Consider the following 17,867-nt stretch of genomic DNA (forward strand, 5'->3'; position numbering starts at 1 on the left):
GAACTCAGCAGAGACTTATAATAGTAAATGCCTACTCTCTCCATGGGGTATAAGAAGCAGAGATGAAAGGAAGGGATTGTGAGTTTGACACTCATAAGAGCCACGTGGCCCTAAGACTCTCACAGCCATCATCTATATAACTCATTGTATATACAGATACTAAAATCCTGCCATCCAGTGTCCACTGTGCCATCTTAAGCTCCTAATCAGATGAAGCAGAATTGCCATTTTTAAACCTTTCTTTGTGAGTCCCAGTAAGACATGCGCATCTTCAGAGCTTCTTACTCATTTGAAATCAATTCCAGTCCCACCCTAGCCCTCTGTCTGGAGAAGATTTGAGTTCCCTCCTAGCCAGATGCCTAAGAGCTATTTGTCTCATTTCCATTTTTCCAGGTTCTTTCCCACCCACTATGATCTAACTTTACACTTTAATGGCCCTACATTAATTGGTCCCCTTGACACTGTTCAGCTTCTCTGACCTTATTAAAACATCCTCCTTGTACTCCTGTGACACATACATCTCTGTTGACAGATTCCTGGCCTCTGTTTTCTTCATCCTCCTTTAACTTCCTTCAAGTAACCCAAGCCTCGGTCATAGGCCTTCTTCTAATATGTGTACTTTCTATATTTTTATCTATAGCCTACTAATGCACCTTAAATATTTGCTCTAACATCTGAGTCTTAAGCAAACTCCTCACTGATCTATTTCAGACACCCAGCAGTCTGTCTCACTACCCCAGACACAACATTTTTAAAACTGAACTTTGTAAGATAGAGATCCCTCAGCTTTCTCCAGGACTCAGAGTTGGGCCTGTGGGCCATCTTTATTTCTCTGTAGAGCTCTTAGCCACAATGTGAATAAAATGAGTTAATGAACTGTTACACCCAAAGTGTAGTCTCCTTGAGAGCAGGTATAATCTACTGATAATTATTTATTGAATGGAGACATTTAGTTTCCAAATTATGAATTCCTAGGTGACAAAGTGAATGAAATTGGCTAAGTGACCCAATCCCATGCAACATAGGACTACTAGATTCGTGAATTCTCTGGTGGGGCCTTAGAAAGGAAAATATACTCTAGTAAAAACAAAGGGTAAGGCTGAAACCTCTACAGCACACAGACAAATACATAGGAAAAGGTGTTTACTCAAAGGGAAACATTTAAGCACAGAATTCAGAAAGGCATGGGCTGAAGACACAGCTTAGGGGTTAAGCATGGGTGCTCGTCTTCCAGACAACCTGAGTTTGGTTTCCAACACCCACATTAAATGCCTCACAACTGTAACTCCAGATCCATGGTGCCCAACAGCTTCTCTGAGACTCAGTAGGTCCCTGTGCTCATGTGCATATATGCAAATCAAATATACACACACAATTATAAATAAATCTTTAATAAAAATTTCAAAAATTGCAGGTGCACCTTGATTCTGAGGTGTGTGAACCCTAGCTTCCCTCACTAGCAAGTGAATTCCACATAGTTCCCTACTTCTTGTGCTCAGGTACCCATGTGATCTTTAGGGGATTAATGCAAATAAGCCACACTTCCCTTCCTTAGCCATTACAAATTCAATGCAAAATCTGCCTTTCTTGGTGTTATAGACACAGCTTGCTGATGGTTATTTTCTAATAAAACGAAAAAGAGAGAGAATTTTTTTTAAGATACCAAGATGAAAAGGACGTGTTTTGAAATTATCCAAGCAACTGAATGTTCTGGAACTTTTTGTTTTGAAACCTTTTCTCAGCATGCCTTTAGGTATACAAGTTAGAGACTATGAGACAAGCTGAAGAAATTTCAAATCAGTAAATGCTTCATGAACACCCAGGAAAGTGAGAACATTGAGCATTTCCCCAAATTCTCTTGCCCAGTGCCCTCAACTCGAGTGAGTGACACACTGCCTTTTGTTTCTCTATTGAGTGCCATAGATACCCAGCCCCGTGGTCTCCGTAGCACCTATATGCCACTATCCAAAGGATAGCACTAAGTTGGCATCATGCTTCTGGTGGGAACTAAAGTTGAAATCAGCATTATCAACAGTTGTGTGTCTGATGGGGCAGCTCCTGCCATTGTCCACCACTCACCTCAGGGGTCACTAATTTCAGTGATCCCTAGGAACCTCTGTCTCAGGTTGGCCATTCTGAGCCACCTGAAAGGCATTCTGTGAAGGGCAGACGGGAATTCTGTGGAAATATGTAACTGCCAATGAGTTAACTTTTTTAGCCTCTGAGTTAACACATTCACAACTAATTGTTTTATTAATAATGTAGCAGTGACAATAATGTGCTGCCATACAAATAGCAAAGCAAGAATAACTTATTACGGTTAGTAGTGATAGTGACCATTGTTGGGTCAGTAAGAGTGAAAATGGGCAAACTGCGTACATACTGTGCTGGGATCAGTTTTTGGAGATTTTCTTTTTCCATTGTTTTAATCAATTAATTATGTTAATTCAGGGAAGTAACTATGATTTTAATTACTTTATGTCCAGTAGTTCAGCTGGAGTAAATTTATAATTTACATTGTTAAAATAAATGTGTGTGTACGCCCCCACCCACACTCAGAAGTGTTTCAAAGCCACTGAAAAGCTGTGCTGTTAGCGCCTGTCCACCCAGATTCAACTCAGTAGACGCTTGCTGTGTGACTATTTAACCTCTGTGACTCTTGATTGTCTCATTCGTGAAGGGGATAATTACAGTACCTTCCTCAGAGAACCATGAGGATTAAATAGCACAATGACTGCCTATTGTCTGTAACAGAACTCGCTAATGTCCATTATTGTTTGTTTCTACTATGGTTATTATATTAAAAGAATCGGGGAAATCCAGGAAAGCAAAAGAAAAGTTCACATTTAATTCCTTTTATGTAACTGCTATTAACAGTCATAATGGATCCTATGCTGTTCTAGTTTGCTTTCTATTGCTGTGAGATAGACCATGACCAAAAGGCAACTTTGGGAGGTTTAGGGCTGGAGCAGGATGCTAGAGGTGAATGTTCGGGTGTGAGATGGTCAGGGAGTGGGGTGTGGGTGTTTCTGTCTTACTGGGGAAGGGAGGAAATGAAGAAAAGACAGACAGATGGACGCAGGGATAGAAAGTTGGGATCAGAGGGTCTGGGCTTTCAGATAGAGAAACTGCAACCCCCAGAAGCCCAGCGTGGACCAGCGGAGTAGTGTTTAGGTTGTAAACACCCAGTACAAAACTATGGTGGGCATTTTCTGCACACACTATCAATACCCACAGCCAGACACACCCCTCTACCCAAGGAAGGCTTCATCACTTCATTCTAAGTCTTATCTGTGAAAGGCTTTGCCATTCCCATGGGGCTGTACCTATATTAACAACACACATCATACACTTCATATGTACAACAACCTCCTACCCTCAGGGCTTCCTCCTCTCCTCAGCAATAACAATAGCCAGGTCACACCTGAGACGATGAGCATCCAGCACTCTGTGCTTGAGGATAGCCACCTCAACAATTGGACAAGTCCCAGACTAGCTGTCTCTTGCTGGAGAGATGGCCAGCAGTTACCCAGTCCACAAGGTTGGGGCCTCAGTATTCCCAGTCTGGAGCTAGAAGCCTGGGACTTTCCTGAAGAGCCACTGGTCCCTCATCCAAAATGAAAGCTTGAGAGTGCACTGTTCTGTTGTCAGGGAAGGCACAAGCAGTGCTGGCAGCTGTGGGGTGGATCCCTTCAATGGCAGGAAGGAAGGGAGCCATGGCAACAGAGGATGCTCTTCCTTTTGATGTACCCTTTCTGATGAAGGTGTGAGCTGCTGTACACCAATCAAGATGATTCCTCAAGAGAGGTTCCCTATTAAGGGGATTTTAATCTGTGGCAAGTTGACATAAGAACTAATCACTGTAGAAGAAACGGGTTTATGTGGCTCATATGTCCATGTCATATTTCATTAGTGAGGGGAGTTGGAGCAGGAGCAGGGAAGCAGGAATCGACACAGAAACCGTAAAGGAATGGCGTTCACTGACTTGTTTTTCATGGCCTGCTCGGTTTGCTTTCTTATATTACCCAGAACCACATGGCCTCTAATAGTAGGCGGGGGTCCCTACATCAATTAGTAATCAAGAAAATTCTCCCACAGACTTGCTTCTAAGCCAAGATGATGGAAACATTTCTCAATTGAAGTATCTTTTTCTCAGATGAGCCTGTCTGTGTTATAACCTAGCCAGGACATATGCTTGCAGGTTTTCTGCTTGAACTCATGCCTACATTCACTCAACTTCACAATTTTAAATGTGTTATTTATTACATTTTAATAATATATTTTCTGTACCCAACATATTCTTGTATATAATTTTAATTGTCTTTAATAGTTGTTTTAATGATTAGCCATATACAGCTGTACTTTTCTTTTAATTTTTGCTATAATTAATACTTGTGATCTGAAACAGACTGAATGCATATGTTTCAGAAAAGATTTGATTAATTTATTGATGTTAGTCCTTAGGAAATTTTGATGAAATACAGGCTACCTTAACATTAGTAGTTTAAAAGTGAATTGCCATGTGCATATAAGGACATCCGTTTTGTTTATAGCAAATGTACAATCATGGCTCTTAGCTTTCTCTTGGCTTCATTAAGCCTAGGCAGCAGGTATGTGTGTAGTTTTCTTTTCTCAAATTAATCGCTTGTGAAAAGTATACAATAAGTTCATTTCAACGCTTATTTTCTGCTTCCTATAAATTAACCAGTAAATGTAGAAGTTAGGGATATGATCATAGTTTATACTATTTATCATGGTTCTGCAGCCTGCTTTTGCTCAGTGTCTGAAGTATAGTTCAAACAAGGAAAGACCTTTGTGAAGCTGGGATGTGAAAAGGGCCCAAAAGGAAGAATATTGAAGACCATTCTGCTATTGAGGTTAGAAGTGTCCAGAATGTCATAAGGCTGACAGTACTTGCAGATTCCACCCAACGGAATGATGTGGACAACAGATATAATTTACGTTTCTGATTGTTTTCACTTTTGTTCATCCTACTAACCTATATATTCAATGAGGGCCCAGGCCTTGGTTCATTAATTCTTAGTAGAGATCTTGATGTAGTAGGAGTTCAACAAAATACATATATTGAACAACAACAGCAGCAGCAACAACAACAAATAAGTTGAATGCAGCTTCCCTGTATCTGGAGAACGTTTCATAGTTTGCCCCCTGGGGAAGTTGCCTAGAACAAGACCCTTGAACTTACCTCTTTACAGCTCATATGGTCATGTGCTACTGGCACAAATTTACTAATATTGAAGACATTCAATCTAGTTAAGATTCAATTCCTACCCTGGAATCCATACTCTGCAAAGGCATGTTGAGTGTCTTAGCTCTAGATCACTATGGATCCACTCAGTTTAATCCAGAGGATGCTGTTAGCCTTGAGTTTCTAGTGACGCTCTATTACTGCCCCTTGGACTTTCTAGAGCAGTGGTTCTCAACTTGTGGGTTGTAAACAGCCCTTTCACAGGGATTCATATCAAATACTCTGCATATCAGACATACACATTATAATCCCTAACAGTAACAAATTTACAGTTATGAAGTAGCAACAAAATAATTTTATGATTGGGAATCACCCCATCATGAGGAACTCTATTAAAGAGTTGAGAACCACTACTTTAGAGCGATTATTTGATGGCTTGTCTCAGGGTCCATTGCATGAGATGGCTTATCAGTATAGTGGAAAACATTAAAGCCATTCTTCCAGTAACACATTATGGTGGCTAAAATCCCCAGTGTTGGAACCAGGCTGTCTCAACTCAAGCCTAAGCGTCCTGCTTAATTTGCCATGTTAAGCAGCTCTCTGCTTCACACTGTGGTCGCTTTTCTCAGGTGTAAATAGATAGTGTCAACCTTACAGGATCGACTGCGGATGAAGTTCATTAAAGCATGTGAAGAGGCAGAAACTGTAAACAAATGTTTCCCATCTCCACCTTCATGAGAAATAGTAAGCAGCTCCCTGAGAGTGTCAAGAGCATCGGACACCAGTCATCCTCCAAAGTCTCCATGGGCCATTGTTGTTACCCTAGCTGATGAACAATGTACTGAGGGTTAGACAGGTTTAATAAGACCTTGAAAGCATATATATATATATATATATATATATATATATATATATATATATATGTGTGTGTGTGTGTGTGTGTGTGTGTGTGTGTGTGTGTCTTGAATGAGACAGTGACTGTTTAAATGGAGCTCTCTTTGAAATGTTCCCTGAATGAGGTAGTTCTCCTAAGAGAATGAAAAGGGTCTGTATGACTGTTGAGATCCTTACATCCTAATAGCTCATATTTAGCCATTTTCCAGCCATACTCACTGCCTCAGCACGTTTTAAACACTAAACTGCAAGTGCATGTGAGAGTTTCAATAGATGTCTGGAGATTGGATGGTCTGCACTTTCTAAAGACTATTACTGATTTTTAGATTATACTGGTTTGTAGGCATGATTTGCTGTGGTACATTTGATACTCAGTTAATTTATTTATTCACTTTACATCCCAATATCACCCCACCCCTCTCCTCCCAGTACCCTCTCACACAGATCCTTCCCCATCCCCCACTTCTTCTCTAAGAAGGGGGAGCCCTCTGGGTGTCCTGTGTAGTTGTCACATTGTCCCCCCTCCATCCCCCCCCCCACTCCAGCACATCAATTCACTGCAGGACTAGGTACATCCTCCACCACTGATGCCAGACAAGGTGGTCCAGCTAGGGGAATGAGATTCACAGGCAAGCAACAGATTCAGGGACAGCCCCCTTTCAGGTTTTGGGGGATCCACATGAAGACTAAACTGCACTTTTACTATATATGTGCAGGGGTCCTAGGTCCAGCCCATGCTCATTCGTTAATTGGTGGTTCAGTCTTTGGGAGACCCCAAGGATCCAGTTTAATTGACTCTTGTTTTTTCTGTGGAATCTCTGTCCTCTTCAGGTCACTCAGTTCTTCCCCCAACTCTTCCACAAGATTCCCTGAGCTCAATCTAGTGTTTGACTATGGGTCTTTGTATCTGTTTCCATTGGCTACTGGGTGGAGCCTCTCAGAGAACAGTTATGCTAGGTTCCTTTCTGCAAGCATAACAGTATCATTAATACTGTCAGGAGTTGGTTCCTGCCCATGGGGTGGATCTCAATTTTGACTAGACATTGGTTGGTCATTCCCTCCATCTCTGTTTTATACTTATCCCAGCACATCTTGTTGGCAGGAAACATTTTGAGTGGAAAGTTTTGTGGGTAGGTTGCTGTCTTTATCCCTCCTCTGGGAGTCCTGCCTGGCTACAGGAAGTGCCCACTTCAGGATTTATTTCCCTCAATGCAAGTATCACCCTCATAGCACTCTGGGGCCTCTTCCTCTCCTGCTCCCTTCCCAAATCTTTGGGATGTTGTAGAGATGCCCTCAACCACCCACCTCTGATTTCTGTTCTCTCTTCCCTGCTCTCCCTACCCTTGGCACCCCTGGTCCCCTCCCCCTCTCCTCTGCCATCCAGTTTCCTCCCTCCATCCACTTTAAATGTCATCCTGAGTGAGGTAACCCAGATCCAAAAGGATATGCATGGTACATAGCCCCTTATAAGTGGATATTAGCTATAAAGTATAGGATAACCACACTAAAATCCACAGAACCAAGAAGCCAAATAACAAGGAGGGCCCAAGGGAGGCTGGTTGAATCTTTCTCAGAAAGGGAAATAAAATAGATATGGTTTGACAATTCTTTATACATCCTTTAAGCTTACCTTACTTTCGATAGCATATGCTAGCAAATGCTCTGTTAACCATTGGCTAGGTGAATGGATTGATATTCAGTGAAAATATTGTTCAAAGCTGAGAGATCAATAGTAGCCATGAGTAGACAGGATGGTGATGGTTTATGCATGATACATATCCTGAAGGCACAGGAGAATGTTCTCTGAGACAGCATGGATTTACACAGGATCCAGCTCCATGTTTAAAGGCCTTTCGTTTCTCTTTTACAGGTTAATTGTGTACGGCTTTGTGAAAGCCATGGTGCACGCTGGCCAGCTGAAGAGCGGAGACTTCCACTTCACTGACTGTTTATTTTTTGGTTCACTAATGTCTGCTACAGATCCAGGTAACTGTTCAAATAATGCATTTCTTTTTTTGAAGAGTCAAACATTTAAATTGATGGTTTCTCCACAGGCCGTCATTTTTGTCTCCCTGGTAATAATAATTCTTCATTCCTCATCATAGGCCGTTGACACATCTGTAAGTGAATTAAATAAAAAGTCAAGGAAGAAAAGGGAAAGAAATAGACAATATCAGACAGCTCTCGAGAAATTGGTCAGAAAGCAGTCTCCATGGTGGAAGGGACTTGTTTAAAGCCATTATTGCTTCTCTCAAACCTAGAACCGTTCCGAGCTGTTGTCCTTAATTTGTCTCTATTCAACACTTCTTCTTTCAAAAATTAATTGTTCAATTAATTAGTTTAAACATTTTTTAAAAAATTGTTTACCATGGAACTCTTAAAGTTCATCAAAGATAGGGATTGGAGAAAAGAGGACTGCCATCTACCATTTAGTGGCCCCAAATGAGCACATGTCTCCCACCTGTTCCAGTTTATTATGACTGTATTGCATTAAAGTGAATTTCAAGTACCATATTTGGTACGTAAGTACCCTGAAAGTGACTGCCATTCTATAGAACTGACAACTATTCGCGGTCATGACTTAATAATATGAAAGCTCTGGCCACTGTTTAAATATCCTTAGTTGGCTTGTTCTTACCATTACTGGTTTTAGTAGTCTATAGACATCATATCCAAAGACGACACATAATACCCTGCTCCATCTCCTGAGCTATGTTTATACTTAAGATCTCCTCCATCTGCTATGCTGTTTGTTGTTCACAGAATTGGCGATAGTGTCGCAGGTAAATTGAACATGGGTCCTTAACATGTCCCTATGTGCCCAGTGTTTCTTATGGTTAAAGTTAGAGGCTTAATCAGAATCGGGGTCAAATTTTTTAGCATAATTCCTTTACAAATGATGCTGGGAATATCCCATCAGAAGGCAAGTGGTGACTGGCAATTCTGCTGTCAGCTTAGCCATCATACCCAGGAATTGGTATTCTAGCAAAGACTACCAGAATGTACCTGAGGGGAAACGAAATGGGTTTCTGATGTGATACAATGAAAGAGAATGCTCACCGGGGGTGGGGTGAACGTGCTTGCTACCTTCATGTCAACTTGAAGTCCAACTAATAAGCTGGAGTCATTAGAGAAGAGACAGCCTCAATTGAGGGGGAAAAAAGTCAAGCTCATAGAACATTTTCTTAATTACTGATGGATGGGAGAAAGCCCAGCACATTGTTGGTGGGGGGCTGCTCCTAGGCTGGTGGTCCTGAGTTCTATAAGAAAACAGGCCAAGAAAGCCACGAGGAACTTGGCAGTAAGGAGCATTCCTCCATGGCCAGTTTGAGTTCCTTCCCTGACGTCCTTTGATGATGAACAGTGATGTGGAAACAGGAGCCGAACGAACCTTTTCCTCCTCAAGTTGCTTTGCTCCTGGTCTTTCACCAGAGCAGTAGCAGCCCTAAGACAGCAGGGAGCAATGGGTTGTCTCAGAGGGTGTGATAGGGGACAGGCTTATGATGGGACATGGGTTTCCATTTGTGATATTTAGAGAAGGGTTAAGGGGTAAGGATATAACTCTGGATTAGATATGTCAGGAAGTAAAAGTAATTCCATATAATCCACTCAGTATCTTATCTTAAAGGCAAAGACCAGACGAAGCCTAATCTATAATTGATAAAGAAGCCATTTCCCTCTTCTTGGTTAGAATAGGGGATGTTAGCATTTGGCTTGGATAATTCTCATTGTGTTTAGAGATGATGATGTAGCTGTCTTGCTTTTGTTGCAACCAGCCTGGTTACAGAGTTACCTTGCCTGAGGTTGTTCTGTGGAACTGTTTATGTTCAACTGGGGTCGGGAGCAGCCAATACCTCCTGACCAGTCGTGCTGACATCAAATGGGTTATAGCTGCATATTGTCAGGCTCAACCTCAGACCTCAGAATCTAACTTAGCTAATTCACAGGCACAGACAGTTTGACAAGCTCTATTGCAGTATAGTCTCCTCAAAAAAGTTTCCCAGTTCAACTGCACAGTGTAATAGCAACAAACAAGAGCCAAGCAAGACAAATGATTGATAATTTCCTCTAACTTCTTAAATAATGTGTTGTTTTCATGCCATCCTCTACACATTGTCACCAGGGCAGGTTTTTAAAATACATCTTTCTGAATGTGTGGATTTTAACATAATTGCTACGTTTCAATCTAGGCTGGCTAGTCTTTTTTTATGATTAAAACACTCCTTTTATTTTTTAAACAAGGAAGTTCTTCATGTTTCTCCTGTATCCTTTTGACATGACCCTAGTGATCTTTGATAAACTTTTTGCATTTGAGTAGATGTAATGTTCCAGCCTTATCATCTATGACTTCTGTCCCTCAATTTAAAAATTAGCCACCTCTCCAAGAAGACAGTTTGTTTAAGGACAAATTTTGCTACTAAGTGGTTTCATTACCATTATATAGGTCACTCTTTTTAGATCATCTGTGTTTAGGCAGTTATATCATAAATTCATTAAAGCCATACCATAAATTGATTAAAATTATACCATAAATTCATTTTAATATACTCAGCTCAGTTTTAGGATTATAGAAATTTTATTATGATGCCTTGAATTTTAATGTACATTTGCAGTTTTTCTGCTTCTTTTTTTCCTCCTGCTGAATTAATAGAATTTTTACTTACTTCAAACATACGTTCTCAAAATTATCTCACATACATTATTGCTAAAAATATAACAACTGAAAATGGCTTAAGATTTCATGTGGTTATTTTAGCCTTTGAGTATACCTCACTTGGGATGCAGTTAAAAGTTTTTCTGTTTTTAAATCACTCGAAATGATTCCAATGTGTGGTTAAGCCTCAAGTCCATCACAATCAAGTTCTTCCCGTTCACTCTGCTTTTTTTGCTTTGTTTTTTATTTTAAAATTGGATTAAATATCTCGAGGATTAAAAAGAAAGAAAAACATATTCAGATGGGAGTAGAGAGCCTAGCTGCTGTCCCTGTCTGCTCTGCTCTAACTTTTGAGACATTTTGGTAGTTTTGGGTTAAATTTCTATTCTTAAATTTAGGCTCACATGCAAACATAACCCACCCTCCAGCATACACTGTTATACTGGCTCTGTGTTTTAGTTTTGTCTAATTAACCGCATGTTTTAGACATTGGCAGCATCTGAAGATTTCTCTTGCTCCCTTTTTTAACTACAGAAAAGGCCACTCTTTAGCCAGTCTGCTATCAATGGGCATTTGAAGGTGTTTTCTTGTGCTTTAAATTGGTAATCGTGTCGCAATTAGCAGCTGTTAAATTAACAGTTTTTCATGTGTTTCCAGTGTGTCTTTGATATTGATTTCTAGAAATAGATATTCCTAGATACTAAAGTTCTCCCCTGAACTGTGTACCAGTCTGCATTCAGCTTCTGATCTGTGGAGGTTTATTGTCCTCAAAGACACTTCAAATCAAACTTAGGATTCCCCATAGGTGAGGGGATTTACATCTTCCTGTGGTCTGCCCAAGGATCTCTCTTAACTATGAGTAAGACTGGAATATTTATGCTAAGGGGATATAAGAAGGGTCTCCCCTGCCCCCAACCTCTGGTGTGGAGCCCATGGTGTAGATGAGAGAATCAGAGATCCAGGTGGTGTAAAGACTGCTCCACCCCCTGGGTGAGGGGTAACTTGGCTATTCTATCACTGCTGGGAGATTTACATTGCTTGTTTTTCAGAATGATCTCACGCTCCATCGCTCCATCGCATGCCCCTGGGGAATGCAGAGGTGGCCTGGCAACTGCTAGAAGCATGATTTGGAGCCAGTTAGGGCCATACCCTTCAGCAATATGTATATTCTGCCTTTCAGTGGTGGGTCAAATTTCAGGCCACCTTTACTTATATGCATATGTCAGAAAGCACCTCCTCCATTCTATATCAATTCTGAGTTCATTGCTACAGCCTGAGTGTGCTGAATTCTGACAGACTCAAGCATGTCCAAGTGTGGCCAAATTTGTTTCTTCTTTACTGGTGATATTCCCAAGGTTATGTTTTCACAACACAGAAAACTGGCTAAAATGGGTTTGGGGGGTTCCAGCCTAATAAATGGCTATTTCCCTGCCTTGTGTCAAGTGGCTAAGTGGATGAGTCCTTTGAAACAGAACATCAGTTTGCAGCCAGGAGGAGAACCCAGGGCACGAGTCAGTCCACCGTGTGTGTCTGGCATGCACAGCTCTGCGACTTTGTGTAGCCGCTTCAGTTCCTTAGATTTCACAGGTTCCTGCAGGTGGAAGATATGCAATCTTCTGCCTTCCTGCCTCAGATGGAGACACTGCTTCTTCATCTGTAAAACGGAAAGTTATGACTTCGGCTCTCATGCTCTTCCAGCTCTGACGGCAGCGTGTGATTCTTATTTCTGTGAGATTTCCTTTAAAATAAACTTTAGTTTTAAAGAAACCAGAAAATCAACCCAAGACCAGCTGACTGGAGAGTTTGAGGTTCTAGCCCCAGTCAGCAAATGCTGCCATGATTTCCGATAGCAGAAGCCTGTAGCATATAAGCAAGAGCCCTGGGTTCCCCTCCTTTACCGAGAACTAATTGATATATTAAAACACATTGAACCCACTCTCTGCTAAATTGGTGTAATTTAAGGTCTTCAATAACCTTAAAACACGTAGTTAATCTTACCCCACAATTATTCATGTATTGCCTAAATTCTCATGACTCACTAATTTATGAAAGAGAACCCGTGCTCTCTGGGCTTGGTGTTTCTTGGCCTTCTTTAAATGAATCCTTTCCCGGTTAGGTTAGCTGTATCAAAGCCAGGGGTCATTGCCTACCCATGTGTATCTGTTAGAGAAACGTGTTCAGACTTTACAGCTTCCTGCCATTGCAGACTATCTCCAGCTAGCTTGGTTTGCCCCAGCTAGTGAATCTCCTAGTTTAGCTAGGAGGATTTGACCATAATTTGATTAATTTCACGTCACCAATGAGATACTTGCTGCTACTGAGACAGTGAGGGTATAACTAGAATCAGACCCTGAGACAGGGCAGGCAGGACAGACAGGTCCAAGAGCATCTGTTCAATCCCTGAGTCAGCTTTCCTTCAGGTAAATTCAGAATAAATGAATCAAACAGATGGGCAAAGACATAGAAATTTAAATTCAATAGCAAAAGGCCCCAGTGTGGGAGCTTGCCTTAATAATCCCACTTTCAGGCCTGCAGGTAGTGAAGCCCATGAGGAAACCTTCTGCTAGTCTCTCTTCCTGGCTCATCCTTCACTGACTTGGGACACTTTGGTAAATTTAGAATACCCAAGATAATGATTTTGACTACGAAGACCTAAATGCCGTTACAGGCAGGTAGGTAAGATATAGGAGGGGTCTTTAAGGACTGTGAAGAGACATGGAGCCCCCAGTGGAGCCACATGCCTTGAATATGGCTGTTCCTGTGGTTATCTCATTTGTGTTGTTACTCTTCCCACTCTACCCTCTTCAAGGTCTCTGCTTTCGAGTGTCACCTCTGAGGCAGTGTTAACTGTGCCCGGCCTCTCACCCTAATCAACTCCAGATGCTGTTACCTCAATCCACTTCTGTCAACAGCACTTACCACTAACAATCAGCTCAGTCATTTTGATTGATCTACTTATTTTGGCCTGCTGCCTAAGTACGAGGGCTTCTTACCTGTCTTTTAAATCTAATACATCTAGTGTCATGGGCTTTAATACGTTAATGGATATGTTTGTAGAAGAAACTGTAAGAGCCAAGTCTGGAGCATTGAAAGGAATCTGAGTTTGAACATACAGGTCACTGTCAGTAATTAAATGTCTCATGACCCTGCAAGAGTCAGGGACATGAGGTACAGATCAAACTCAAGGTAGAACTCCTTTCTCCCTGTTCACCAGATAGGTTAATGCTTTCCTGAGAACACCACGCCATGGTTTATGGACTTGTAGAAAATGTCATAGTGATATAGGTACTTTAGGCTGGATGTTATTCAAAGTAATAGCTTCCTTTCGGAAAAGGAAGGACTCCACACATTACACCATGTATTAAATACTTGCCCAAAGAATTCTAGAAACTCTTCCCAGCTTTTGACAAGTCCGATCATTCCTGCAAGGTTCATAGAACACTGCTCATTCGAGCACGTGTGAGCTGTGCATTTTTGCACGCCATCAATTTCTCTATTTCTTTTTTTGAATTCAAATGTCTTCATTTTATAGGCTGCAGCTGTACTAAGACTCAAATACAGCTGCTACACTTTGAGCTCCAGAAGTTTTAGTTCAGGACTCAAAGCTGGAGGGTAAGTGACTTCACAGGCTTGCCTGGTTCTCCCAGGAGAAACACTTTAGGCTGTCTTGGATTTGAGTCAAATTCTCAAAGGTGGGCTCTACAGTCTTGTTTGTTATACACATGACTACTAAGCACTTAGAATGTGACACACTCAGTCAATATGTTCTACAAGCATGAATATGCCCTCTGTTCCAAAGACTTAACACAATAAAGAATCTCATTAGTAATTTTTAAAATAACAATAAAGTTGTTTCTATGGTGCTGAAGAATGAACCCAGGGCCTTAAGCATGCTAGACAGGTGTTACGCCCATGAATATACCCATGGGACATAGTTTTAAACATAATTACATGTTTAACTATTACTCATTTAATATTCAGTTAACCAAATATGCTATTAAAATTAATTTTATCTGTTTATCTTTACTTATTTTTAAAATATGACCACCCAAAAAAATGGAAAATTATGTGTGTGACTTCCATTACTCTATTGCTTCAATAGAGCAATGTCAGAGGGGAATGTGGTAAGGCAAATATATGATCCTTAATAAAAATAGCACAACAATTTAAAATTAAGTAAAAGAATAGGCATGCTTATAGGGTGCACTGGTTTGAATGAGAATGGCCTCCATAGGCTCATATATTTGAATGCTTGGTCATTAGGGAGTAGGTCTACTTGACAGAGATTAGGAGGTGTGGCCTTGTAGGAGGAAGTGTGTCACTGGGGGTGGGCTTTTGTGTTTAAAAGGTCAAGACCCAATGGCTTTCTCTCTTTCTGCTGCTTGGGAATCTGGATGTAGAACTCTTAAGCTACTTCTCTAGCTCCATGTTCGCCTGTGTGGTGCCATGCTTCCTGCAATTAGGATGCTGGACTAACCCTCTGAATGTAAGCCAGCCTCAGTTAAGAGTTGCTATGGTCATGGTGTCTCTTCACTGCAAACACACACACACACACACACACACACACACACACACACACAAACAAAAACCAAAGCCATTGACTAAGACACTGGGCACTTGGTGGATTGATTATGGCATTTGCTGAAATAAAGATGATTTACATTTTATAAAATTGAACTAGTATGTCTGAATTTTCTTTCCAGAATTCCTTTTCCAGTCTCCTTTTTTTTCCACTGGAGTTACACCCATGCTTCAGAACCAAAACAAAGAGAAAAGAGTTGATTTAAATACCATAGATGTGCCTTCTAACCTGGAAATACTGCAGCCTCTGACCTGGGGAAAGGCAGCTTCAATAATCCCCAGCCTGAGGGTCTCAACTGATCTTCTCCTTAGCAGAACATAAATAAAAGGCCTGACAGCTTCAGACCACTGTGTGTGTGTGTGTGTGTGTGTGTGTGTGTGTGTGTGTGTGTGTGTGTGAAAAACCATTACTGGTTTTAAATATACAGTTTGTCACAAAACCAGCAAATCTGACCATCTATGTTAGCCCCATTTCAAAGTGTAGTGAGACATTTGCTGCTTCTGAACTGGATAAACTCAATACCAGAAATAAGTGTTATGTAAAAGAAGTCAACAAAGACATGTAGTCAGTTGGAAAAATAGAGCCCATAACTTAGGGTTTATAGCTAGCTGATGTGCATGGTTGGCTCGGTTCTCCAATTAAGCAAGGAAACACAGAGAATTCAATATGGTTCATTATCTGTCATTGTCATTGCTAAATGACATTTAGTGACTATGTGTAAGAAAGTACCCACAGATGCCACAGAATACAAAGGGCTTGCTGCTATGGACTGCACAATACACGGGTGGCTAATAAATAGAAGAAGAAATGTGGATTCTTGTTTTAAAGCAGTCTTCTCAGTGGGAGGGGCCCATGCTGAAGTCTGCACTCAACCTGAGCTACATGAGCCTCAGTTTCTCCATTTATACAATGGGGATAAGATTTATTTAAAGGTTTGCCTTTGTGAGTAAATGAGCTGATACATGTTTTGGGTTTTTGTTGTTTTGTTCTTAAAAATTTATTATATATAAACTTATTTTTATCTATATATATTTATTGCTCTCTTCAGACACACCAGGAAAGGGCACAAGATCCCATTACAGGTGACTGTGAACCACCATGTGCTTGCTGGGAATTGAACTCAGGACCTCTGGAAGAGCAATCAGTGCTTTTAACTGCTGAACCATCTCTCCAGCCCCAGTGATACATATCTTAACAGTTGTCACTATCTTACAATGACACTGAATGGAGATGTCATGTTGCTGTCACTGTAATCAGATATTCATGTTTTTACTTGGTTTTCTGGCAACAGTTCTGACTTCTTCATCTTTAGTGGACTCTACCCTGGATAGCGGCTTTCCTTTGAGGGCTGCATGGTTAAAGTAGGAAGTGCTATGTGTAAAATGTGGTAATTCTCCTTTAAGAAACAAGTAACACTTTCACTTCTGTTTCTACCGATAGATAGAAGATAATGGTTCTTAAAACTAAATTTAAACATTGTCATTAAATTTAGATAGTATTATTTTACCCCTAAGTATCTAGAATCATCTGCAAGCATGAACAAGAGCCTTTCTCTTGCCAAAACTTGCCAAAACTTGCCAAGAGTTTGAGGATCCACTGCTATTGTCAAGTAATCTGTTCTCTTTCAGATTGTATTTTCTGTCTGTAATCAGAACCCAAGCGTGATCCACAGGTAGCATGTAGGTGCCACACCCCCACCTTCTTTCTTAGTCAGAGCCACACCCCCTGACACCACGTCTTTTGAACTGTTGAAGAAATGAGGTCACTTCTATAGGAGGAAGCCCATTCTGGACTGGACAGTGTGTGCCCTGCTGCTCCACTGTTTCTCTCAATATGCAGTTCCCTAAGTGATGGTCAGCTTCCCCCTCAGGCTTCTCTCCACAGTTCCCTACGGTCTGAGTATGTTGCCTCCATTAGGAAGGGCAAAAACGGTATATTTGTTTTTTGTAACTTTACCCTTTCCTCGAAATCTTCATCTGTAATTATTCCTGCAATGAAACTTTCCTATGTACTTATTCTAAGGTATACCTTATATATCAAAAAAGATTATACAGACATCCTCTGGACTCTTGTTCAAAGAAACAATCCATAAACAAACTTCCACTATAAACATGCATTAAATTTAACCACATAGACACCATTGCATCTAAAATACTAACAGTGATGTTTGTGGTAGGTGAAGTAATGGCCCTGCAAAGCCCTAGTCCCCAGAACCTACTAACACAATTGCATTAACTTTCTTGGCTCAAGAGACTTTGAATATGTGATTAAGTTAAGAATCCTGAGTTGAGGAAATTATCCTATCTCACCACATGGGACTTTACAAATTGAAGCCCCCTCCTTGGCTTTGATTGGAGAAGATAGTGTGAAAAGAGGCCTAGGAAGATACAATGTAGCTGCTGAAAATGGAGGAAGGGTGTGGTCATCCAAGGGATGTAGGTGGGTACTGCCAGCTGGGATGCTCAAGGAAGCTGATTGTCTCCTGAAGCCTTGTGTTACTTTTCTGTGACTCTGATGAAACACCTAGC

The 17,867-nt window shown here is 40.9% G+C and overlaps 1 protein-coding gene across 1 annotated transcript in view; it reads left to right on the top strand.

Annotated features, from left to right (window-relative positions):
- Positions 1 to 17,867, top strand: part of Slc9a9 (solute carrier family 9 member A9) — a 565,781-nt gene that overhangs the window by 128,981 nt on the left and 418,933 nt on the right. The window contains exon 5 of the mRNA XM_085827898.1: positions 7,974 to 8,089. Coding sequence (XP_085684024.1) covers positions 7,974 to 8,089 — 116 coding nt within the window. The remainder of the gene's footprint in view (positions 1 to 7,973; positions 8,090 to 17,867) is intronic.

This window comes from Mus caroli, unplaced genomic scaffold (assembly GCF_978045245.1).
Source record: "Mus caroli unplaced genomic scaffold, Mus_caroli_1 scaffold_11, whole genome shotgun sequence".
Lineage (NCBI taxonomy): Eukaryota > Metazoa > Chordata > Mammalia > Rodentia > Muridae > Mus > Mus caroli.